General features: G+C 32.2%; 3 protein-coding genes, 1 non-coding gene and 1 pseudogene across 5 annotated transcripts; 2 read left to right on the top strand and 3 right to left on the bottom strand.

Annotated features, from left to right (window-relative positions):
* Positions 1 to 736: 736 nt before the first annotated feature.
* LOC124844216 (uncharacterized) lies at positions 737 to 4,060 on the top strand. The gene is made up of 3 exons (XM_088116121.1): positions 737 to 1,330; positions 1,665 to 3,191; positions 3,372 to 4,060. The coding sequence occupies exons 1-3, from the start codon at positions 923 to 925 to the stop codon at positions 3,795 to 3,797; spliced, it is 2,361 nt and encodes a 786-aa protein (XP_087972247.1). The 5' UTR covers positions 737 to 922; the 3' UTR covers positions 3,798 to 4,060.
* Positions 4,061 to 4,747: 687 nt separating this feature from the next.
* LOC124844217 (uncharacterized) lies at positions 4,748 to 15,011 on the bottom strand. 2 transcript variants are annotated; one of them, XM_047321105.2, is made up of 14 exons: positions 14,682 to 15,011; positions 13,506 to 13,587; positions 13,058 to 13,161; positions 12,303 to 12,429; positions 11,660 to 11,754; positions 10,184 to 10,307; positions 9,046 to 9,126; positions 7,931 to 8,029; positions 7,580 to 7,738; positions 7,426 to 7,486; positions 7,237 to 7,307; positions 6,195 to 6,239; positions 5,627 to 5,800; positions 4,748 to 5,539 (listed from the first exon to the last, which is right to left on the bottom strand). In XM_047321105.2, the coding sequence occupies exons 1-14, from the start codon at positions 14,717 to 14,719 to the stop codon at positions 4,970 to 4,972; spliced, it is 1,830 nt and encodes a 609-aa protein (XP_047177061.1). In that variant the 5' UTR covers positions 14,720 to 15,011; the 3' UTR covers positions 4,748 to 4,969. The 2 variants fall into 2 exon arrangements, with proteins under 2 accessions (XP_047177061.1, XP_047177062.1); XM_047321106.2 differs by having other exon boundaries at positions 5,627 to 5,797.
* A 2,509-nt stretch (positions 15,012 to 17,520) lies between these two features.
* Positions 17,521 to 18,866, bottom strand: LOC148207085 (uncharacterized; annotated as a pseudogene).
* Positions 18,867 to 24,208: 5,342 nt separating this feature from the next.
* Positions 24,209 to 24,280, top strand: TRNAP-UGG (transfer RNA proline (anticodon UGG)). The gene has a single exon. It is a non-coding gene; the product is annotated as a tRNA-Pro (tRNA).
* A 1,113-nt stretch (positions 24,281 to 25,393) lies between these two features.
* On the bottom strand, positions 25,394 to 26,429 carry LOC124844227 (AWPM-19-like family protein). Its single transcript, XM_047321120.2, has 4 exons — positions 26,232 to 26,429; positions 25,940 to 26,159; positions 25,814 to 25,859; positions 25,394 to 25,705 (listed from the first exon to the last, which is right to left on the bottom strand). The coding sequence occupies exons 1-4, from the start codon at positions 26,353 to 26,355 to the stop codon at positions 25,595 to 25,597; spliced, it is 501 nt and encodes a 166-aa protein (XP_047177076.1). The 5' UTR covers positions 26,356 to 26,429; the 3' UTR covers positions 25,394 to 25,594.
* Between the last annotated feature and the right edge of the window lie 1,094 nt (positions 26,430 to 27,523).

Here is a 27,523-nt window from a genome sequence, read left to right as displayed (position 1 = left end):
ACTGTAATATTAAATGGGTGTAAGAAAATTTTAGATGTCAAAACATTATTGTGATTTCGTAAATATAAATAAATATATTAAATCAAGTTTGGTCTAATCAATGGCTATAAACAGTTTGGGATGAATTTGAAATGATCACAGCCAGTATTCCCAAATCTGGTGCATAAAATGGTACCACGCATGAACAGCCTAATCACAAAATTTATGTATTATATTGACATCTTCTTACATTAATTTAAGTAAAATTAAATATCTATTTTAATAATTTACACAATTTAACACCAATATTTATATTACACTTATTAAAATTAAGCGATAGGTTCAATAAAATGATGGTGTAGAGAAACATTTATAGTACGATAACTTTAAATTTTGTCTTATTTTATTTGTAGTTTGAATCGCATTAATGTATCCAACCGTATACTCCAAGGTTTATGCCCCAATGACACGGCCTGATTAGTAACTTGCAATCCACAAACAGGAAATTCGGCAGTGCTGTATATTAACAAAATGTTTGATTAGGTTTCTTCTAAGGAAGAAATTGGCATGGAAAGAGTCAAATGGCAATTATTTTGAGGATGTGTACTATGTCACATAATAATGTCACACAGTATGTCCATAATTTCATGCTTTATCCAAATGATGTTTGCTAAAGTTCTAATATGAAACCTTGAGGAAATTTAGCAAAGAAAGCAACGTTAACCCTTTGGACAAGTTAGTGGGCAGAAAGAAAAGCTTGAAGTTACTCTTATCATGCCATACCACACCATGAGCGTGCCCCCAAAGCTTGCCATTCTCATTCTTGTATAAAACTCTCCTTCTGTCATCACACTTCTATAAAACTTTCATTATATATCACATCATCTTTTGTCAACCTTCAACAAATTCAGTGGTTGCATATTGCAGCTAGCTTTCATGTACAATGGAAGGAGAGGGAAGCATTCATGTACAAGTGGATGAACTCCAAATGGTGAGGCTCAGCGAAACCATCAGCATAGGCACCACCATGTTTGAGCCTCGTGGCCTCAGCAGCATAGACAAGTTTGACAGTAACAGCACTGTCAATTCTGTCTCTCCAACAACCTCAGCACCGGAAAAGAAGCTCACCCTTTTTGCCCTCCAGCTTGCAGTGCTTGAAAAAGCAGCCACCGGGTTGGGAACTCTCGGTTTCATATGGGCAACCGTTGTCCTTCTCGGTGGTTTCGCCATCACCTTAGAAAAAACCGACTTCTGGTTCATCACCATCATCCTTGTTGTTGAAGGAACCAGGATTTTCAGCAGGAGCCATGAACTTGAATGGCAGCACCAAGCCACATGGTCTATCACTGAGGTAGTGGTAATCCCCTTCACAAAAAGCAATACTTTTAGAGATTTTTAAAATTAATAAAGTATTCTATCTTTCGTTAAAATATGTATGTATTTATGAATAGACATCACTGAAAATATATGCTTGGTTGTTGGTAAGTAAATCATATCAATAAACTCTAGCATACTGCAAAGACTTTGCTAGTACACATCTTTTTGCATCCAATTTGTATCGAGATATATAAAAGACTGAAGCTTTCCCGTGTTAAAAGCTTGTGTTCTTTTTTTAGCATTTGCTTTCAATTGGAATACCATAACTACTAATATTTTTTTGCTTTGATATTTCTCATTTGATTCAGAACCATCACCACCAATATGTCGCAGCTGATGCTACCCCAACAAGGACACCAACTAGGATGTGGGTTAGCTCAGATGTTCCACTCCTACCATATGCTAAATGGTTTTTCCTTTCAAGGCATGTTAGTAGGCTTCTCTATTGGCTACAGCTTCTTTCTGCAACGGCTTGTGTGGTTCTCTCGTTAATAAAGCTCGTGATGCATAACTACGGAGAGGTGGCAAAGGGAGACACTGACAAGAGGAACCGCAAATCAGCTCTTTCCATCTTCTATGCGTTGGCTCTTGCAGAAGCTCTGTTGTTTCTGATGGAAAAGGCCTATTGGGAGTGGCAAGTCAGCTATTGCAAGCTGTTGGAAGAGGTTAACAAGGAGTGTGAGTTGGGGCCACGGGGAATGGTGTCCACTAGAAGGTTCTTCTATGATGCCTATTCAAGATGTGTCAATGGAAGCATATTTGATGGCTTGAAAATGGATATGGTGAGTTTCTCTATGGACTTGTTGGCTTCTAACTCACCTGATGAGCAGCTCATTGGAGCAAGAATTCTTAGACAGTTTTCAGTCAGTGAAAGATTTTCTGATGATACCCTTCAAAAGATTGGAATTGATATATCAGTGGCGGAGAGACTAGTTGAGATGTTGAATTGGACAGACCCTAAGGAGGAAGAGATTAGGCTCTCGGCTGCAGAGATTTTGTCAAAATTAGCTGGCAAAAAGCAGAACTCTCTCCGCATAGCTGGAATACCAGGAGCAATGGAATCAATATCATCCCTTTTGAAAACTAATAGGAGTGTAATTCCTGCAGCTGATGAGATAGGGGAAAAGAAACTTGTATTTGATCACCAATATTATGGGTTCTGTACATTTAACCAATTGGGACTCCTCATACTCAAAAAACTTGCACGTGATCTTGACAACTGTGGAAAGATTGGAAACACAAGGGGCCTTCTTCCAAAGATCATAGACTTCACACATGCTGAAGAATGGTTGCTGAAGAGTGAAAATGTTACTTCAACGCAAGTCGTAACCGTGAAGAGATCTTTGCAACTGGTGAAGATGTTGGCTAGCACTGTTGGCACTACTGGGAAATATCTTCGAAGAGAGATTTCAGAGATAGTTTTCACCATCAGCAATATTAGAGACATTTTGAGACATGGAGAGAAGCATCCTCTTCTACAGAAACTGGGCATAGAAATTTTGACCAGCCTGGCATTGGAAGAGGATGCAACGGAAAGAATAGGGGGCACTGGTGGAGTGCTTAAAGAACTTTTCAACATTTTTTTCAGGCACAACATACCAGAAAATCAGAAACATATAAAAATTGTTGCGGGTGAGGCCCTTGCAATGCTGGTTTCGGAAAGCAAGAATAACTGCCATCGAATTTTGAAGTTGAGAGTACTAGAAAGGCTCGAAGAAGCATTGAAAGATCCATTGCTTCGGGTCAATGCAGCTAGAATTCTAAGAAATTTATGCACCTACAGTGGACCAGAATTGTTCAACCAGCTAAAGGGGGTAACAACTGCAGCACCAATAGTAAGTGTTAATCTCTGACCATTGTTATTATTTGAAGCGATCATTAGTGTTTTGGTTTTGCTAAGATAAATTTCTCCATAAACACAATTAAAATAAAATAAACTTATACAACTTTAGAGAAGCTAGGATGAGGTACTTTTTGACGTTCATGAGTTTACTTTTCATTTTTCATTGCTGCAGATACTTAAGGCGATCATGTCAGAAGAAAACAAGATACAAGAAATGATGATTGGACTAGCTGCAAATGTTTTCAGATACATGACTACTCATGAATCAAGCATTGTATTTGAAGAAGCTGGAATCACCGAGGTTGAACTAGCAAACAAATTAGTCCAGATTCTGAAGAAACACAAGTATCCCCCAACCAAGGTCCCAAGGATAAGGAGGTTCGTGATAGAGTTGGCTATTTGGATGATGAAAGACAAATCAGAAAACATAGACACCTTCAAGGGAATGGGAATGGAAGCGGTGTTGGAGGATGTCTTAGAGACCACATCGGAGCTTGAAAGCTTTAATGTTTTCTCCGGCACAGTTGGACTTAACCGGCACAATATAACAACTCAGTCACTCGTTGACATGGCACTGAAATTGATGGAAGATAGGTAAACCATCATGGACCATATTACTACAGTACAAAATCAGTTATCCATGTTAGCCTAGTGACACTAATGTTGCCTGTGTGTGGATAAACTAAACTGCTGTAGATTCTCCAAAGGACAAGCATGTTTGCTGCGGCTGAAAAGAACTTATTCATTGATTTTCCAGATTCAATGTTGAACTTGAAATAAATTATTGACATTTTACTTCTTATGCCTGCATGCTTTCTCTGAAACAATACGAAGTTATAACTTCAATTATGAAGGATCCATTTTGACCAAACTCGAAATTATGGGGCTTTTCTTAGCTCAACTAAGGCTTCCAGTTACATGGATTTCAAATGTTTTGGCGCTGTAGTTAAGGATGCTAATAAAATTATCGCATGAAAACATCTCGGGAGAAAAAAATGACATAGCAATCATGGAAAATTTTGCAGTCTGTTTCCTCGTATAAAAAACAGAAAATATTAAAGTGGAGTCAATGTAATAAATGTCAATGACATCACAGAAGCCTCCAAATAACTCCAATAATGCAGCTCTCAGTCCCGGTTGTCCAGGACATTTACGTCAGGATAGCATACCTTTGCATAAACTGTTCTGCGACCTCTCTGAAAGCAAATCTTTGTCGCACACTCATAAATTAAAGGTGAAAAATAACTTGGAAGTATTGAATTATTTGTAAATATTTAAATAAGTTTTGATATTCATAGAGTTTGAATTAAGCTTAGTTACTTTTAATTAAATCTATGATTAGGATTTCTTTAAGATTCCATTAAGTGTCCTAAAATAATTCAAGAATTTACAAAATAATTAGATTAGCCAATTGATTTTAAATTATTTGAAATATCTTAATCAAACATGTATAGTTGACAAAACCCTAACAAAACATAAACACATCTGAAGCGAATCAACACTTGATGGGAAGGAAAGACGAGAGCATCCAGAATATTGTTCAAATACTGAGTACAATGGAGAGAATGTTTCCCATTTAAAGTCATAGGCAGCAAAATATGACAAATCTCACTTACAGTCAAAGAATATTGTTTGATTTGTTAGTTGAGAATCTAAACATAACAAATTTACACACGAGCACCTATTTCTTTGGTACAAACTATGAATTTTTTTTTAGTTACAGAAACAACGTATAAATGAGAATCAATCATCTTATCATAATGGCTGTGGCTATTTGTTTTTGAAAAAATTGAAATCCCAACGACGCATTAAGCCGTCCATGGCATGGCCTGGGGGATTCCTGACAACAGTTACTGTGGCTTTTGTATTGTGCGATATGTCAGTCTCTGATGAACTTTTCAAACTACCAGAACTGCTGCTATGAGCAGAATCACTTGTGTTGCTGGACTCAATTACTGATGATGTGCCTGTTGATGCTGGCGGCAGTGTTGGCGGCTGTGACTGTGACTGCAACTTTTCTGATGAAAGACTTGGCACAGGACTTGGTTTGGAAACCACATTTTGAGAATGGTTTGCTGAAAGGGAATATGACTCGCCTTCTAATGTCTCACATTCTTCTGAAGCAGAGGAAGTGGTTTTAGATTTTGTTGAATCTGTGCTGTGTTTGAGTGAGGAAGATTCTGTCTCCATAGATCTTGAATTCTCTTGTGAGGAAGCATCTTTATCTGACGGCTCTATAGCCGCTACAGACACAGTGCTAACGCTACTTGTTGGTTGTTCGGTATTTGAATTTCGTACTTCCAGGTCCTTCAGTGACTCCATCACTGCTTCCATGAACATCTGAATAGCATGGACAAATCAAATGTAAGGAGGATACAGAATGCTCACCAGGTGTTAGATTATGTAGAAGTCATCAAGTCAACTCACTCTTTCCTCCTCCTCAGAAGTAGATGGAAAACCTGCAAGGTCATCCAGTTGATATTCAACGTATTGATCATCTTCCAATGCGGCTGGAACATGGGGTCCAAAAGGATCACCATTTGACAATTCAAAGCTAATCATTGATGATGGTGATGGAGAATGATCACTGCCCTTTTCCTGCTAAACAAAAAATTCATGAAAAATGTGAGACTCTAGTTATACTTTTTTGCTTATTGCTGTACTCTTTTGCTTATTTATTATTTCATCACCAGCACTAAAGGTAGATATGGGCATACATCACTTTTTACTTTTGCTTATTGTCATGGCATCATTACTTATTTAGAAACAGCAATTACTACTATTTTCATGACAAGACAGGAAACAAAAAGTGATTCTAATCACACCTTTTTTTGGTAGTTTGGATGCTTACTTAGTTACCACCAAACCCGTTTGGTGCTTGATAACTAAAGCCATACATGCATATATGGTTTACAGAAAAAAATTACGACGCATTTTTGAAGAATAAGGGAAAACGTTTCAATAATGTGAAAAGTAAAAAGTGAGTTGGAAATACCTCGTGTTCATGACGTTCATCTTTTGAAGAAATATCAGATGGAACCTAAGAAAAGTCATACAATATATTACTTTAAAAAATAAAAGCTATGCAAATTAAAGAATTTAAACAAGATCATCATATAGGTCAAACAGCCACATCTTTGATAGCCATGCGAAAGCCATTTGACATGTATGAATACATTGGATTTTAGCAAAACCGCACAAAACGCTCTCCTCTGATGTTAGCCAAATGCAATCATCTAAGTTTAATATCCGACTTGAGGATTCTTATGCAAAAATATATTTTAGGATCAGGATAATCTAATGCTAGTTAGGGAATGCCATGTTATGAGACAGAAGATACAATAATAAAATAAATGGTGGTGGACCCTACCATGCTATACTTGTTTTTGTCTTTCTTCTTCATAACGAGATCACCATCCTATTTTTTAATGGTTAAAAAAATTGTTTTTGTTCCTTACTCATTTTTAATTCAGTTCCTAGACACAAAAAATCAATTTATTTCCAATATGAACAATCATTTTAGTGACATATGTGAAAATAACACAGTTTTTGCCCAATGAAAATTGATGATAACATCCAGAGATAAAAATGTAAATTTCTGGTCTCTTTACATATTCATTTTCAATTTGAGCTGTAGACTTCACCTCGTTATTACTCCAACAAGTAGTAAATCAAAATTGAAAACAACAATATGCATAACACAAAAACTAAATTAAAAACCTGTTTCATTTAAGAAACTCTGTTCTATTGTTATATAGCTAGTCCCTAGCCTGGGTAAAGAAGGGTCTATGGTTTCATAGCCAGTCCCAAGCATCGGTAAAGGAGGAGGGTTGTGTTAGGCTCTCAACATCTAACGTAAAAATCATTGATATACCAAAGATGGATCACTCATAACTTTTTTAATATAAGAAAATAAAAAAAGAATACATGGATATGAACCAAAATTATATCCTAACCCTTTTCAAAATGCAGGGTACATTTCCTCAGCCAAACATATTTACATGCCATAATAACAGTAAATTAGAGTTGAGACAAACCTCCATTCTACTCATTGGTCGTCTTGAACGAACCTGCTCAATGGCATTTATCGTACTGCTTGCTGAAGGTTCTGCATCTAACAAAGAAGCATGTAAAAGGTTTGCAAAAATGGAAGGTACTAAGAGCTGATCCTCATACAAATCAATATAGCAGAAAAAATTAAGAGAATATAGGTACTTAAGTCATGCCTTTGTTTCTTGATGATGATTCAATGTTGTAGCCTAATTCATGCATAGATCTCCAAACATCCTGAGGGGAAAAAGCCAATTTTTAGAAGATGTACAAGATGGACTATTGAAATCCAAATAAAGTGGAACCAATGAGATGCATTGCTGATTTTACCTTACCAAAGTAATCATTCACAGGGTCAAAAAATGATTCCCCAACCTCATCTTCCGGAGGTTGCAAAACATTGTGAAAAAAAATGTTTATGGAATCAAAGTAAAACTGAGGACGTGGAGAATTGTGATCTCCCTCAAATTTAATTATGTTTTTGTCTCCCTACAAAGTGTGGACAGCAATATTAAAGATTAAAATAACAGGGATAAAACAAAAAGAAAATCCAATAGCATAGAATATATAGTATAATTAAAAGAATGGGTCAGTGTCTGCTTGGTTGAGATTATTATTGAACAAATAATCACATCTTTCAAGTCCTCCAAGGAAGCTGGCATAAGAGAACTCTAGACATACCATGTAAGCCTCAAATATCCGATCAGAGTGATGGGGCTGTATAAAATCATCCTCAATGGCATGCCCAAGTAAAGCTGGAACAAAACAAGATTTCGCCACCTGCAACATAAACAAATAATTAATTAATATGGAGAAGATAAAAATGAGTAAAACCAATAGGAATAAATTTGTATTGTTTTCTCCCCCGGATATTTTCAATAAGTTTTGCATACAATTCAGAATATTGATTTCTGAGCTTTTGAACGCCAGATATGCTCAAGAGGAAAACAAAACACTTGTCCACGTTATTTCTGTTAGTTTTGCATCATTATATGGACAAAAATTAGATCCTGAAAAAGCCTAGTACGTGCTTGGATTCCCTTTCAGGTGCTTCAAACAGAAATCCATACACACTCTAATGTTGCCAGTGATCCCACAAAGTAAGGGACACAAATTAGTAGTACTTAGCCAGTATAGGTATTCAATCAATTATACTGTGCGCTCTGCAAGTTCAGTCATTAGCACCCAAAAAATTGAGACATACTTTAAATTGGTTACGATTAGAATTATACAAATTAAAAAGTAAGAAGAACAAGAAGATGCACGACTGCTCCAATTATTACCAAAATAAATCCTTCAAATAAAATTTTCTGAACTATTTGGAACTATGTACTATTTGCATCGAACTACAACTTTCCTTAATTCACTAACAAAAGTTTCTCTCCACCTATGATCATAGCAATTGATCAATTTAATCTACAAAAAACTTAACCTGAAATTTTTAAGGCAATATATATTTATGAATTACTGACTAAGTTATGTATAAGCTTGGAGATTAATATAACTGACTGACTGATTGATAAGTGTATGCTACTGCCAGCAAAAGAAAATACTATATAATTTCTACAGATTGAAGAAAAAAAATATACCATTTGTTAACAAAGCACGGGTACAGTTGGTAATTTTAACTTGTATAGAAAAATGGTAAGAAAAAACAAAGCAGTAATAACTTACAACTTTTTTTGTCAAACTAACTAATCAATCATTTTATAAAATCAGGAAAGTGATACTGATTTCTTTCAATAAAAGGCTCCTCTATCATAAAATAAAAGTTAAATAAACAAAGGACAAACAACCTTAATGGTATTGAGGTCCGTTATATCAAATTTTGCCTTCTTTTGAATAGCTCTTCGCATGTACTGGATCGCAAACTTCACCTGTAACAAGAAAAATGAAACAAAATCCGCCTAAAAGTGAGTTATGGCTCTAAGAAGTTATATCACTGGTTTCTAAGTTTAAATATTTGGGATCAATATCACAAAATATAGGGTAATGCAAAGTAGGTAATTCAACCTCTTCTGTACAAACTTCAAGGACCCTAGACATGTTATGGGGTTTTCTACAAGTTACCAATGGACCCCAACATTACAAGAAATGAATAGCTTTTCGATCAAACTTCAGCACCGCTTTAGCACATGTCCATTGAAGAGAAGTTTTATGTAGCAGAAGAGGAATTTTTGGGAGGATCATTAAAGAGAAAGAAGTGCTTAGAGCTTTAGCTAAAGGCAGAAATTAGCTCAAATGTATTTTTTTTCCACTGAAATGGTACACAAGACAGCCAATTGCTATCCCGACATTGTACTTCATCTAACTTAAGACATTGTGCATCTCCCTCTATAGTTACAGATATGTACTAAGCGGTTATAAATGGGTTCTAAAATAATCTAACTAAACTGAATTTTAAAATAGCAATAGCAACAAATAAAATATGTAACATTTCAAAAATTTTAAATCTATAAAATTAAATACTTACATGCACAAAAACAAGACATTAGTTAAACTTCATAACAGAATGCCTATATGAAATTACAAATGAAGGGCCAATTTGGTTCATGGGAATGAGATTAACCATAAATGTGAAGAGGAAGAGTAGAAGTTAACCAGGAAATTACACAAAGATTTGGGGCCCTTTGGGCAGGGAAGTTGCCAGACCTTCAAAGGTCTGCATCTGTTTCTAAATTTACTTTAGTGTAACTAAGGGATTTCCCCAATTGTAAGGAGCTATACTCCATTTCTTATCAGTAAAATTTTCCAGTTACAAATTCCACAACACAATTTTTGGTCGTGATAACAGGTCATGAAAAGCTATTAATGTCACTTCCGATCAAACTTCTTTATTTCGAGTCAAATATCAGTGAGGCATGCCAGCATAGACTGAAAATAGTTTCAATAACCTCAAAGTAAAGAACCAAAAGTAATCTATGATATACTCACAGTGAACTTCGGAAGACGAATTTTATATGTATCTACAAGTTCCATCATCAAATCAACCAAATCAGAAAAGGGACTGTCTAAAACCATCCCTGCAATTGAAGGATCCTCAGCTCCATACATAAGGCTGCAAGTAATAAAATCATAAACTGTTCAGAGAAAAACCATATGCATTAGCTAAAATGTAATGTTTGAATAGCTATAATCACGTACTAATATTTAGTGCACTTATCAAGGAGAACTATTCAAATAAAGCGGGGAACAAACATATGAATGAGTTTCTTCCACCAAGGGAGGAAGGTACTGTATGAGTCTAAACAAATACAGAACAACTAACAACTTTCCTAGTATAGTAAAACACGTGATGTGACCCGAAAGCTGGAAAACTAGTTAGACAAGTAAAAGGTCCATGTATGCATTCATATTGTTTAGTTTTTTAGTATTTATTTTTCATCTAGTAGCAAGACATACACTTATCCATTTATATTAATTTAAATTTTATCTGAATTGATTTATTATGATTTTATATGTTGAATGATCACGTATTTGAACATGATTGAACTAATTAAGCATGAATAACACCTACATCAGTTCAATAAATGACGTGTTTTTTAAAAACATCAATAGAAACCTCCTCTCACAGGCCATTTCAGCCACTCAAGGTTGTCAAATTGAGATCTTAACTAAGACCAGGAGAGGGATGAAGGATCATAAATTGTGTGGTTCTAACATAGACTGCAAGATCTTACTGAAATTAAAAAATATATTAATATATCTAATACAAGTAATAATATAATAAACTTCAAGGAAGAATTTAGATATTTATTTAATAGTTATTCTTTCACAATATTTGAAATGATTCTATATTGAAAAGTGTGGGGAGTAAAAAGAGGACGGACAAAAATCAGTCCACGTATCTTGCATTTCAGAAGAGGAAAAAAAGCCCAATTTGTGGGTTTCAGTAACAAAAAGAAAATTATGAGGAAGAACTTCTTTAGCAGTTCAGCTAGCCCTAAAACTTCACATACCAAGAAGAAGAGAAACGCTACATTGCACCATCACAGACAAGAAACTCTCACAGACCAGAGAACAGACATGGACACAAATATAACAAAGCAATCTGTCTGAGATGTGTAGAGAACAAATGAGAAAAAATGGGTCTTGTGCCTTCCAGGTCACACAACCCAAACACGAATTTTACAATACTGTAGCGAAAATCCAATGCACAATGCTTCAGTGACTGTAGCATCCTACAACCATTGCCATATAATAACAAAATCTAAAATGAGGAAGCATTATACCAATTGTTGGAAAAATCTTAGTTGCAATTTACAGAAAAAAGAGTAACTACAAACAAATTCCAATATCTTGCTACGGTCCTAGACAGTCCCTTTTTCACTGGAAAACCTTTCCTAAATCTCATTACAAAAGCAAGTTCAAAGCAAAACGTGGATGATGATGATGATGATGAAAAACTACCTTGTTACAGCTCCCATTGACCGACCCCACAAGCCAATCAAAGAGACATTTCCATCATCACGCAGATAGTTGACAACAGCCTTCAGATCATCCTTCTGAGAATAGCAAACGATAACAAACAATCATTTCATAAAGAAAGACAACAAAGCAAGTAGTGAAAACATGTGTACACAGACTCCCAGCAAAGAAAAAACTGAACATTTCTTGTTCTAGTGTGACAGAAGATAATTGTCCTGTCCAATCATATCTAAGTTTCACAGTTTCCACTGATGACACAGACATATTGCTATTAGAATTACTAAATTTAACTTGGACTAATAATGTTGGATCAAATTCACAAAAACCAAAACCAACAGCTTGCAAGTTCTAGAAACTATCTTTAGATGAGGTTTACTTATGTGTATTGCGTCCAATATGCATGCTAGTCCACATAAGGAAATAATAGAACTTTGAACTTGTCAAAATATCTCTTTCATTTAATGTCCTTCTCACACTTACTCGAAATAATTACGTAGGAGAGACAAGAGAAAAAATCCATATGCCCCATGACAGTGGATAAATGACACAATAATAAGACTATGCATATTAATAATAAAACAACAAAATTTGATGTTTTTTAAAAGGCTATTGAGAAAGCACTTACTTCATTCCAGCCAAGAGTAACATGCTCCCCTCCAGAAATTCCCGATCCTGAGAAATCCAGAGTAAAAACTGTAATATTTGAGGGAAGTAAAATTATAGCAGCTTCACTAGCATCTGCCCTGCATCCACTGTCATACAAACACATCACTCAGTCAGCACAACCCTATAAAATTTGAAATCTATAAACTATCCAAAGCCATACATACACTGTTGTGCACAGATATGATATTACATATCAGATATGTATCTGACACGGCTATTCTTAAGAAAATATAGGATATAATTTGTGCAAGATAGATATGAATGAAAACTCATAAATCATGACAAATATAAAATAATTTCAATTCAGATTAAGAACATAATTCTTGGATATTACTAAAAGCAAAATAAAAATGAAAATTGTTATTATTATTATCATAACTCAATTGTTATTGTGTCCTACAAACAGCAATAATATCAATCTCATTCCCTTTCTGAGCATCATTCCTGACTCTATCAGATATTCATAGATGTGAGTCAATGATATATCTAAGTATCAGTATCAAATACCTATCCGTGAAACGCCAGTATGGGTGCTTTATAGATCATACACATCAGCAAAGAAAGTCACAGAACACATTATAATTTGTCATTATCTAAATTTCATACACAATCTAGAAAGCACTCAAAAACTTTCAGAAGAACTTCTATAGTTTCAGAGGAACTGTTTAAAGCAACAGTGAGCTGGCTAAGAAAAAAGTAACACCCGACAATCACCTGTTTCCATGACAATATATAACACAAGGCAGGGGCTTTCCTTCAGGACTGACTATCGGCATGTAATGGCTGCATTGAAGAACATCACCCCGACTGTTTTTTATCTGCAGAATATCAAATCTACATGACAGGCTGACCATGCAGGTTGTCAACAAAAAATGATAAAGTATGACTGAATAAATTGGCCATGATGGGGAAAAAGTTAAATCAACTAGGACAGAAGTTTTAGAACATCACTTACATACACTGTATTTAAAATACAAGTTCAATTGAGAAATAATTCTCCTAAAATAGAATTTCAATTCTGATATTTTTCTCATCATATTATAGTTTCACCTTCTAAATGGTAACTATAAAATAAGATAAAAATCATCTTCAATGCATTTCCACATGGCAAATGCTGAAAACAATTTTGCAAATGCACTGAATTATGCTATTTTAAACTTACCTCTACATCCTTCCGTTGATACCATTTCCCTTTCAGCATGAACTCCTGCTCCAATAAATCACTTTTGGGGTCATATTCAGCTCTGCATCCAAATAAAAGATATGATCTCTTTACTTAAAAGATGAAGTTAAATACGAAACAAAGATTGTGTAAATAAATCAGCTAGGCGAGTACTGATACACATAACACAAGTCCCTATTCATCTTTAGGTATAATTGCTGAGATATTTCTTGAAGTAAAAGTTTGTAGCTATTCTGTGACAAGCATACTGAATAGAAGTGTATAGCATGTATAATGTTATCTCAAGGCCTATATTGCAACTAGGCATCTATTAATACCTCGAGATTCCAAAGACGCACCTTTTCCGTAAAACTCCTGAGCATACATATATACATACACACACATTCAAAGCAATGAATCCTTTCCTTTTTTATTTCTTCTTTCAAGAATAATAAATTTGATAGATCTCACTTTTCAGAATATAAAAATTCAAAAAGCAATAAGCAACTGAATATTGGCATAAATAACCAGTCAACAACTAATTATCATATGTGTGTTTGGATAAGTTAAAGTTTATATGTCTATGATACGTCTATCATATCAATACCACGTAAAGTTACACGACAGGTGCGTCCATTCTTCAGAACACAAAAAGAACGAATCCATAACAAAAGAAACTAAAACTCTAAAATATAAAAGACCCTTTTTCTTGCTGGAAGAATGAAAATCTAACATTTGAACATGAGGTGACAAGGAACATCCCCAGGATAGCTTAAAATTAGATCTCAATTTCCAACCAAACAAACAGTTAACCAAATTAACATGATGTGATAGCTCCCAAAAAAACATGCTTTTGAAAAAAAAAGAGGCAAAGGAAGTGGAATTCTGAATCTACTTGCATCTGCTTCAGTTTTTTCCCTTTTGAAAAAGAAAAAAAGAGTTGTGGAGATTCACAAAGAAACTTAAATTCAATTGCGAAAGCCAAGCTGAGCTGGGGTTTTCCAAGAACTAAAAATCAAAACTTTAAATTGAATACCATCGCTTTCAAAGTGAACAGCACCAAGAAGAAGAAGATACCCCATCTGGGGATTTTGGAAAGAGAAAAAGAGAATAGTTTGATTCGAAAAGGTGTTTGGATGTAAAGGATGGGATACTTGGAGGGAAGAAAATTGATACCTTGGTGGCCGGATGATGAAGTTGACAAGCTGTTCCATAGATTCAAACGATCAAGGCGATGATACGTTTCAGCTCTTCAAGCAACTATGCCTTCAACGCTTATGAATTATTGTATCATACGTAAATTTGCAAGGGAGAAAGAAGAACAAGAAGAACAAGAATGACAGGAAAAATAAAATAAAAAAGCAGGGAAAGAGAGAAAGTGTGAGAGAGAGGGAGAGAGAAATGGAAGGGGGTTGGTGACAGTTTTATCAGAGAAAGAAGTAAAGAAGAGAAAACAGAGGGAGAAGGAGAGAAGCGTTGTGGGCTTGTGGTGGGTCTCTGTGTCTCCAACTTGTGCTTTTCTTAAAAAAACTGAAAAAGTACACTTGTCATTTCTTTTTTCATTTACATCACTTAGCATTATTTTCCAAGATTACCAAGAATCGTTGTAAGTTAAACTAAACTATATAGAACACGGAAATTAATAATAGTATATATTTTTTAAGTATATAAATATTTTTATATTGTATTAATAACTTTGTTGATGGTATTTTAAAAGCTACATTCAAAAATTTAGCATTATTACTATAAAAGTATCCTTATAATGCATAACAATTAAAAAATTATTTCAACATTAAGATTTTTTTTAATCGGTTCATGGTTTCTCTTAATCCATTACACTAAAAAGCTATTTTTATTTGTAATACTTTAATTGTGTTGAGAAGTGTGTCCTAAATAGCATCTTTTGCTTTACACGGTATGATATGAATAGTCGTAGATGTGAGAAGTTATCAAGAATGAGTTTATTTATCAAAGCCAATTCTTTGGTAAAACTAGTTGATGAATTAGTTCACAAGTTAGTTTATAGTTTATAGTTTTTAAGTTAACTCAAAATCTTGAGTTTCTAACTTGTAAATTTTAAATTCAATTTTAAGTATGGATGACAATATTTATTTTTATAATATATTTTCATATTCATATTCCATAAATATTGAAATTTTGTTACATTATCATCTCATTGATATCTGATGACTAAGAATATTTATACATTTGTCTTTTATTCCTTTAAATAACATTAATTAAGTAGATTTTTTTTATAAATAAGTTACCATATACAATGATATTATTAAGTATTTAATGTATAAAAAAATATATTTGTAACTAATAATTTTATAAATACAAATTAAGAATATTAAATAAATATTGGATAAAAGACAATTAATGATATATAAGAATAAAATTGATTAACTTATAAATAAGTTTAAAAAAATTAAGAAAGAGTTAATGTATGTGTTTTATATAATTAAATCAAGCTTTCACAATTCATTCAACCAAATTAATTGATCACAATTCAATAGTACTCTATACCACATACCATCATTTCAATCAATTATTAAAACATTGATATCATATAGATTCAATTTCTAAAATAACATGTATTAAGTCGGATATACATGAAAACTCACACTTATTATATAAAATTTATTTATAGTGGATTTGAGCAAAAGAAATAACGTATATGGCTCCACTTAGCACATATACATTATAATAAGATTAATTCTCTATAGCATGGTCAGTCAGACATGTTATTTTTTCAAACCAAATCTCATTATAGGAACTTCCTACAACTCTCACCACTTAAACTTTATTCTTTGTATGAGTCTGCGAGTTTAATAGAATTAAGACGACTTCACAATTGTAACTCTCATTTTATACACGCCTTAACACTTTCATAATGAAATAATCCTCTTTATAATTACTCTCATTCATACAAGAAACAAAGATGATAACTTTCATAAATTATAAAACACCATTTCCTTCAAAATTATAACACTTTACTGATCACATGCGTTTTGTGCAAGAACCAACACTTAGTGTCAAATTACTAGCACCCAACATCAGATAATTGACACCGAATGACAGATCTTGACCAATAATTTTGGAGGAATCAAAATAATATATTCAAGGCTCTAACTAGTTATAGAGCCTTCATCTTAATGTAAGTAATTTATTCAAGTAATCATCGAGATATCATATTGAAGTTTGATGTTCTCATGTCCGTTAATGATTTGCGTAAGCACATAGACAAGATCAATAGTGGTGTAGGAGAAAAAATGAAATGAAATTCACTTATAACGTCTATTTCACTAAATCCATATAATATAATATTATCCATATTTTCTAAATCCAAAAGCCCAAAAATAAACTACCAATATACTTGTCAAATCCATGTAAATATGATAATCCTCATTTGGTTATACTACAATTGATTTTGTGCATTTATCCAATGTTGTCAAAATGGGTTAGAACTTGCATGCCAACTCGACCCACCATGGATTTAAGCCGGGTTGAATTTAAAAAAAATGAATTTTTTTTGGGAGTTACTCCCTCCACCACCACACATAGCTCCTTGCACCTCCCCACCCCTCTTTTACCCTTTAGTAATATGTAATTTTTGTTTTTATTTTTCTACCCAACAACTCTCCACCCACCACCACTATATGAATGCACCTCCACAATAGTTAACCACTTCCGTTTGAATGAAATTTCTCTCAATTTTCTTCTCTATGTGATTTTTGTTTGCTAAAAGTGTGGTGGTGTATTGTGGGGTTATTATGGTGTGTTTCGTTGGAGATATCAAAGCTTCATTGTGGTGCAAGAGGGTGCAGTGGTGGGAAAGCTTCATCTCAATGGTGGTGGTTGAAGGTTCACTGAATATATAAGTCTAAGAGTGTAACGGATGTGGATATGAGTTGCTTCTTAAACGCATGTCAAGATATCCACATCCGTTGCATTTAGTGGAAGTGTGAGTGCCACTCAAATTGAAATTGAAATGTACGATTCATGTTTAATGGCATTACATGTTAGATTCTTCCAACCCCATAACGAGATTCAGACACTTTCTCATGTCTTCTAATGCTTCGGGCGTCGGAGCTGGAGCCAAAGTGTCGGAATATCCTTCCGGTGGCTGTGATATTACTAAACCAGGATATCTCGGAGGCAAACCTGTCGGAGTATAACCTTTCCACTCAGATTCCTCTTCTGAAGAACCAACCGGCGAAGTGGTCGATGCCGGAGCCTCAACTAAGGGAACACAAAGCGAAATTCAGAACTGGAGCAAGAACTGGTTGGTTCGACGACGATTTAGGACTAATTCTTGAACGAATCGGAGGACCCAACTGCGCCGGCGAAGGCGGAGGAGAATGAGAAGGATAAACGTTGGATCGGGGACTGAGAATTCAGGCGAGGCCGTGAACAGCGAAGTAGTGGTCGTAATAGAGGCCGAGGAAAGCAACGTCGAAGCTGCTGACAACGATGGCAGAGGTATTGCAGTGCGTAAGTTGGAGAAGGCGCTGAGGGAGGAGCGTGGGAAGCGTGTAACCATTAGGGAGGAGGCGGAGGTGGGCGAGAGAGGCGACGAGGGACGACGTGGAAATGGAGCGTGTCGGTGTAAGTGGAGGCAGTCCAAGTCATGTCGAGAGCGAAGAGGGATACGTATGTGGGAGCGAAGAAGATGATGGTGCGCGAGGTGGCGTTGTTGTCATTCTGGTGAGAAAGAATGTCCATTTGAAGATCAGAGATGACGATTACGTTGCAGAGGCCGTAGCCTCTAGCCTTGCACCAACCGGGGGTGGGGGTGGGGGAAGGGGGGCTTGGGGCTGAGTGAAACAGAAAGGAGATTAGGGTTTTAAAAGTTAAAAAATAAAATAGGTAAAAATAAAAGTAAAAAGGATAAGTTTGGAATTTAAGAAATATTGGGGAGGTGTTGGAAGAAGATAGGGTGGTGGAGGGAGTACCTCTCAATTTTTTTATCCAGGTCAATTTTTAACCCGACCTATTTAGAACCCGGCTCACTCGGGTTGAACCCATGGTGAGCCGGGTTGAATCACTAATCCACCTAGTTTAATTTAACTATTAATTATTTTATGTTTCGATATTATTTTTATTGTATTGTAAATGAAAATAAAGAAAAAATGTTTTAAGAGAGCAAAATATTATAAATTTACCTATTCAAGACTTTAATCTTATAAATTGATAAGTGACACAAAAAATATTAATATTATAAGCTTATTTATTGGCTTTTTGAGTTTGTTTTAGGTCATATAGTTGAATAAATATTCTAAAACTTGATACTATTTAATGTTGAGAATTTTGAGGGTCAATAGTCACGTGGATATAAAATTTCAACCTAAATTTACCCATCAATCACTCATAAAATAACAAATCTTCAAAAGGGTGAAAAAGAAAGTCAAAATTTTACAGAAAAAATTTAGAAAGAAACTATAAAGATTATAGTTTTTACAAAATCAAAATCCATCTAGAAATTATAATTATAATTTTGACATTTTATTATTAAAATATCCGTTTTTTTAGTCTTTACAATTGCACCTTAATTTTTTTTTAATTATTGTTAGAACTTTTAGTACTTTTATTTATTTTCTTAAAGTTATGAAAAATGATAAGAAATTATTAAACAAATATTGAAAGTAGTGCACTGACTAATTATTTTACAAAACTGAAATAAATAATAAATAAAATATTAAAAATAGTTTAATATTTAAAAAAAAAATTAAATAAATTGGAAACTACCTTAAACTAGTTTATATAGTGCAAACTATAAAAACTTTTAAAAAAAATTATTTTAGAGCACTTAAAAATATTTTTTAGTGATTCGGATGGGGTCAAGTTATGTGACCCGTTTTAACAATAGTTCATATGCTTTTGAAGAAATTTTTTGCCTTGTGCTGCAAATTATCCACTGCAAATTGATCCATGATATTATCTTCATCTTAATAAGTTATCATAATATGGAATATTTTTATATTCAATTGATATGCAGTATAAATATAAAAATAAAATAATAATAAAAAAAAAATTGAAAAAAAATTAAATAAATATAAAAGTATTATGTATGTTAAAATATATTTTTTTTTCATCATAATGATTTTCGCTGGACGCACGGCAGAAAAACAACTTTGAATAAATAATAAATTAGATTAGTTTTGTCTATAAGTTGTTATGAACAGAAACTTTAAGATCTGCAAAATCCAAACACCTTTCAAAGAGATATATTTTATCCCATTCATGTAATTTAAAATTTAATTTTAATGAAAATATTGTAATACTCTATAGCTAAAAATTGAAACTTTTCATCTATATATAGCACTGGAATGCAACGAGTTTGGTCTATGGATAATATCTATCCCCAATCTATCTATTATATGTGTGATATTCACTTAAAGAATATTTATGAATATTTTAAAATTTACAAGTACACGTAAATATTCGTAAAAAATGTAAAAAAATATATTTTATATATTTTAAAATAAAATCATGTATATATAATATAATATAAATTAAAATTTAATTTTAATTAAACTTAATTTAATAAAATATAAATTAATTTTAAAAAAATATTTTTTTGTAGATAAATATATCAGTAGGTGAAATAGTATAATATTTTAAGAACAAATATTAAAACATCCATTACTCTTTTTACATAATTAATAAATATTTGTAAATAATAACTATATAATACACAATGAAAAAAGTACCATAGTTAACATAATTATAAAAAAAACGCAATATAAAAGAATAAGCATTCGCGTCATAATTAAAATATACTGTGTGATCTGTTTTAACTAAGAGGATAATTCATATTTGAAAAAAGTTACTGTATAAAATATTGAAGAAAAATTATAATTTTAATTAAAGAATATAATAAAAAGACATCTGTCTTCTTTGGTTATTGTTATGCAAATTAACAAATGTTTTGGGATATTAATAACAAAATAAAAAGGTTTTATTAAGAAAAAACTACTCACGGTGCAATTATAAACTTCTAACTTCTAGGTTTTCATCTATTTATTATAGGAGTAATCGTACTACATGGAATAGTAATATATTTTTTATTTTGGGTAAAATAAAATAGAGCATGGAGGTGGAACTAGAATTTAAACTTTTAATAAAATTTTGTTTCAACTTTTAAAAGTAAATTAATATAGTATCATATTAAGTTTTTTACAAGTATCAAATATAAAAAATAAAATAAAATTAAAAAATAAAATAAAATTAAAGGAAACATGGTTGAGTTGAGTCTTTTGGACGCAATAAATGGTACATGTATGAAAGTTGGAAGTAGATAAGAGAAGTTGGTGGCGGGGAGGTGTTGGCGGAGTGGACCGTCCTCACAGGTCACTATCTGATTTGTATTGTGTGCACTCATTTCCACTGCATGTCATGTGAGAATCAACCCTTTCTTTCTATTACTTCACATCAACATTCCATTCCATCTTCTCACTTTCATCTTTATGTAAATATTAAAAAGGCAGATCAACGTTTGAAACAAAAAAAGAAAAACAGAAATCTGGAACAAAATAAGCCGCAGTCACAAAGCATTTAGGTTTAGTTAGCTTTAGAAGATTGATTTAAGAGAGATTTAATGGATAAATTTTTTAGAAGATGGATGAATTGATGGTTGTTTTTTTTTATTGAATTTAGAGATAAGTTAGAAGAAATTTAGAAATAAAATTAGTGAAAATTAATATAAGAATTAAGTTATGTAATAAAAAGTTATTTAATTAATTAAAATTAAAAATTATCAAAATATTTTTAGTTATTAAAATAATATAAAATAATAATAGTTAATGTTTTATTTATGAGTAAAAATATTTATAGGAAATAGAAAATTAAAAGTTAACTATTAAAATTAATTTAAAAAATGTAAAAAAAAGTTGTACAGGTTCGTTTTTTTTTTTCTATTCTTGGAATCGAAGGTTCCTGTGTTTTTCTTCCTATGCTTGGAATCGAATACAGGTTCTATGAAAGCGAATGCGTCTCAAAAAATTTCATCTTCAACCATTGTTCTTCGTCTTCTTCGTCTTCAAACATTTATCCTTATCCTCAACTACTTTGTTCTTCATCCATGAACCTCATCTACCATACACTAGGCTCGTTCTTGGTTCTCCTTAACTCCAAAGAGCATCCCTGCAACATCAAAAACAATAATTGTTAGTGGTTAGCTCAATGTGTTTTTTTAGTATTACCAATTCACTTGGAATTAGTTATTTATTGATTAGAATAAAGTGGAATTATAAAATAACTAGACTGGCAAATGAGACTTTATACCCTCTATCCCTTCAAATCTCATCACATTTGTGGGTGATGGAAAACTTCTTCATCTATAATTCCTTACAAATCAGTCGGACATTTCCTTTAAAATGAACACAGACTTCACCTTAATTCATTGGCTCTAAAAAATTTATCAAGAATAAAATCTGTTTATGTGAGCATAGCATTAATGTACCATAAAACATTAAGAATTTCACAAAACTAATAACATTGAAAATTGAATTTTAAATATGACTTAATTCTATCAAGCATATTTATATATTTAAATTGATATTATTTTTGTTTTGGATTTATAAAATCAAGTAGTGCCTGCCCTGTAGTCAGTGAAAACATATGATGAGAACATCCCACTGAAAAATTTATTATGCAGTCCAGTGAGTGAGTTGATGAAGCCCACGAGACCACCAATGAGAGACAACATGAGGAACAAACCACTTGTCATGTTTTCCAATGGAAAAATATTGGACAAAACAGATGCCACCATCCAAACAAAGCAGAGTCACTCAAGTTAATAAACCACACACACTTCAACTAACTTCAAATTAACCAACTAATTAACACATTCACGACCAAGAAGCAATCACAAAAACTATGCAGCACAAGATTCAGTGCCAAGAGGATTGAGGCTATTGGTTTAGATCTTTCAACTTCAAACACCAACAAATCAAAGTGGAACCTTAACTTCTCCTTATTTTTATTTTGTGAGAGCTTGAAAGGTGGACCTATATATAAATCAAGATTAACTTTCCCCCATGTATTAAATAAATCTTTTATTCTAATATTATTTATGAATCTTTCATATCTCTTTAAAAAAAATCAATAGTAAAACATAAATTCAAGAGTGACATAATTTTCAATTCAAAACTTTAAAATAATAAATTTATAAATTTTCATTATAATTAATTTTCTTATTTCTAATTAATATAAAGCTTAAACTCAACTCAACTTGGATTCTTAACAAACACACTTTTTTTTACACGATTGTTTCTCAAACTTTATAATTATTGGGGCTTTAAATTAATAACATGTTTTGATGATATTTTTATTACAAAAATAAAATTCAATAATGATAATAATTTAGTGCATCGGATGCAGGGGTGGTGGTGGAGATGGTTGTATTATTAGATGACATATAGAAATGCGTCATGTCATGTGCCAGCGCTATTAACAATTAACTCGAAGGATTCTTAGCATGTGATGAAAAATAATTTTTGATCTTTTCACAAGCTAGATATATATTTTTTACTATAAATTATTTCCTTTTTGAATTCGATAGAACTATTAGAAATGACAGTTTTTTAATATTTAACACTGTCGAAAAGGTATTTTATTCTGTTCATATCATGATTAGCTGGAAGATGATTAATTAGTTTTCGTAAGCATTCTTAGAAGCACCATTCACGCGTAATAATTTCACTAATGTTGTTGTTTGTGGGATTTTTCTTTTGTTGCGTGAAAGTATTAAGTTTCTAGGATTCTCAACAGGATGAGTTTTAAGACAAAAGAAATCATCGTAATGAAATGTAAATTCTTAATAAAATGAGCTTTGATTATAACATTAATAAATGGTAATTTAACGGTTTTGTTTGTGACAACCAAAACCAAACCAATGGAAGCGTGTCGTAGTGCAGGAGTGGTTGTCACTTTTAGTGGCAAGAACAACATTGGTGGAATGGTGGGTGACACTTACACATGAATATGTCTTATTTGAGTTGATCATAAAAATAGAGTGACTTAAAAAGAGTATAAGCAGAAACTGATATTAATAAAAAGTCCTTATAGAGTTTTTTACAAATAGTTTACTTTATGTTATCACACGCCTTTATGTTTTGCTAAATATGTTATTTTATTGTTGCAGTAAAACATGTATTGATTAATTATTTAAAGTTGACATTGCAGTTAATAAAACCGAATCATTTTCTATCCTTGCGGTTTATCTCTTTTAAGATTTATTTGAGATAAGAGTTCTCAACGTAAATCTCATCAAATAATGTTACGGATACAGTTTTTTACTTTTCAATAAATTTAGTCTGAACACAGAATATATTATTAACAAATGTATGACAAAGATTTATATATAACAGGCACTATTGGGCCACACGTATTTGGGCTATCATGTAGGTCTTGAGAATCCAACACCCTTATACAATAAAACTGGGGCATATGTGTGTAACAAAGGTAACAAAATTAACACAGTTTAATTATAATTTTGTCGTAAGAGAACAAAATATATTTCAGACTGAATAATAATAAACCGTACTTATGATGTTAATAAAAGTACTAAATAACATTATGACTACAATTAAAAATGCGCACTATTAATGTAAAGATATTTTATATCTTCCTGTTGTAATCATTACAATAAATAATTATTAGTAAAATCTTTTACTAAATTGAATAACTTGTGATGTAATGGGCATTTGGTCTAGTGGTATGATTCTCGCTTTGGGTGCGAGAGGTCCCGAGTTCGATTCTCGGAATGCCCCAAACATCATCCTTTTTAACATGCAAGAGAAAATGCAGGATCGGTTGGGCATATTCGGTTTTCTATATTTTATTTAGTTGTTTTTACTTTTCATGAAGTTAACTAGTGATGAAAATAGAGATAGAGCTATTTATATGAATTATCTAAATAAGTATATAATGAAAATTTTCATTTAACATGTATAAATTGTTTTCTAATAATATTTTAAAATTCAGTATTTACATCAAAGAACTAAAAAAAAGAAAGGAATATGATTTACTAAGAATTCAATGGACTATATTTTCTAATATATTTTTATTTTTATTTATATGTTTTCAATGAAAATAGAAATAGGTCTATTTATAAGAATGGTATATATAATATTTAAATTTCTCATATTAAATTGTTTTCCTATTTTATTTTTAATAATATTTTAAAGTAATAATACAAAGTTTACAATAAAAAAAACTAAAATAGTGAATCCAGAAAAGATTACAGAAAAAAAGTAATAGTTCACATCTTATTTATAATCAAATTGTAAATGTTTAAACTGTTAATTTTATGCATATATTGTAAATAATCTATTGAATTTTTAAGGGGAAATTACCTTTTACAGGGAACTTAAACATATTTTGTCTGGTCTCCTCAATTAAAAAATATTGTTGCAAACTCATGTTACTAGAAAATAATATTTTTTGACATATATATATATATATATATATATATATATATATATATATATATTATAATTGTGTATACAGTAAAGTGTTATAAATACAACAACAGAGTATAATAAATAATATATTTAATCATCTTATTTTATATATTAACAAACAAAACATATAAATATTAATATAAATAATATAATGTAATAAAAATTTGCGAATATAATGTTTGTTGAACTGTTGCTCCCGCTAGTACCCTATCATTTACAAATCACAGACAAATACATTTCATGTAGAAATCCCGCTATTCTAAGAATGCTTTTAGGTGAAATTGACTGTTTTGGACCCAATTTTAATATTTTTTTTTTTCTGTTGTACATTATTTTCTTATTGAATAAATTAAATTCCAAACAAATCCTATCTAATTCTGAATTTTAATAATTTTTATTATCTTATAGCAGTCAACGAATTAATAATTTAAATTGCGTCATTTCATTTGAATTTTGAACTGTGCATGATACAAATTGAAAAAACTAAATTAATAACATACCACATGATGCAAATAGTCATCATATGAACATCTTTTACATAAGAAAAAAGTAGTTTCAGATGCTAAAACAGAGAGCATTGATATGCATGCCATGATACGACACCAGAACTGAAACTGAAACTCATACTCTTCCAATTCTGGGAGGAACAACTTCTGAAATTCCAACGTGGATAACTCCCGTGCATAGCAGTTGAGTTGCGCTTACAATTATCGTGATTGTTTCTAAGGTGCGCTGCATAAGTATTTCCAAAATTCTGGTTATTATCAGAAACCAATCTCTAGTTCTTAAAAAATTAACCTAATGATCTTGTGACAGCATTGAAGCTATAATTAAGCTTACCAGGTTTGAGTCAGTCCATCCAAGTTCAATCTCTTTGCAAGCAAATCTGTAACAAAGTAATTTGAGTGTGTGATGGAACGGTAGAAAATAGAGTAAATAGAAAGCAGAAAAGGGGATAAGGCTGACCCCATGGCTAATAGAGTGAGTGCCCATGTAGTGAGTGAAGACATGGCTGCAGCATGTAAGTTGGGAGCATCCCACTGGAAAATGTTATTGAGTCCAGTGAGAGAGGTGGTGAAGCCCACAACACCAGCAATCAGAGACAATATCACGAAGAAACCAGTCGTCATGTTTCCCATCGGAAAATATATCGGAAATATTCGAGCCGGAATGGACAAAACAGATGCTATACCATAAAAATAACGCAGATTCAGCCAGGTTCATCTAACTTTCAAATTAACCAATTCTACTGTCTTACCTGTTTCACCAGACCTTTGAATCCCATGATTCACTGCCCAAGAAGCAATCACAAGCACAATGAAGTACAGCACAAGATTCAGTGCCAAGAGGATCGAGGCCACTGATTTGGATCCTGAAGCCATGGCCCTTCAGTTTCAAACACCAACAAGTCAAAGCGAAACCTTAACTTCTCCTTATTTTCTGAACTTGGAAGAAAGTTGGCATATTTATATTTGTATAAACGAACATTAATTAATTCTCTCCCCATTGTATTACTAGAATATTTCTGGGGAAAGGTTGTCCAGTAATGCGGTTCTTCTTTGCTCTCGCCATTGAAAATAAGTTTCTTCTGTGCAAAGAAATGGCTGTATTCTTCATCATCAATTGCTTTGCCTCGTTAAGAGGAAAGGAATTATGTGGCAGCATGTACAAGGGCAAAACTTTGTCTCTTTACATCCTTTTGGATAATATCATAATCTCACAGTAGTTTCTTACAGCTCACTCAAAACACAAGCGCTGGAGAAGATATGGTACACAGCAGAGATACATGTAAATCAAAATTTACTGCAAAGGGTGTAAAAAAATAGCCTAAACTCCCATAAATACTATATCACACAAAAATGTTTTCATATATTGTTTAAGTTCAATAGTAGAATGCGCATGCACATATATATAATAATTAAAAGTAAAAATCCTTATTAAAATAATTTTGTAAGTAAAAAATTAAATTAAATAATTGTAAATATACTATAATAAAATAATCAATAAAATTAATTTTATATAAGACAATATATATATATATATATATATATATATATATATATATATATATATATATATATTAATTTAATAAAAATATTATTTTTGGATCTTTCAAATAAAATAAACACTAAATTAAGAAATAAAAATCATATTAAATAAAATTCTCCAATATTAAAATAAAAAACTTATTAATTTTTTTTTTATGTTCGTAAAGGTTTAGAATTAGGATTTAAAAACGTTGAGATTGCTTACTGGAAAGGGAGCTTCAGGGGTTATAATCTTTTTTCTTTTCTTCTGTCTAGAGGGAAAATAATCTTCTGTCTCCCAAAATTCAACTAAATTAATTTTTCTTCTTCCAAACAAATGAAATTAGCAATTACATATATAATTCATAAATCAAAGCATTATATGCCATCGTACCACTGAATGTATTTTTCAAATTAAAAGCATTCGTAACAGTGAAAACTTTAATTCACATATTTACATTTCAATCACCTAACATAACTTTCAATTTGCGAGACTTCCAACAAAAAACTTCAATGGACAACG

Source organism: Vigna umbellata, chromosome 1 (genome assembly GCF_029865625.1).
Source record: "Vigna umbellata cultivar VRB3 chromosome 1, Vumbellata_1.0, whole genome shotgun sequence".
Taxonomy (NCBI): domain Eukaryota; kingdom Viridiplantae; phylum Streptophyta; class Magnoliopsida; order Fabales; family Fabaceae; genus Vigna; species Vigna umbellata.
Note: the sequence above shows the minus strand (reverse complement) of the source record. Positions and strands in the feature narration are given on the sequence as shown.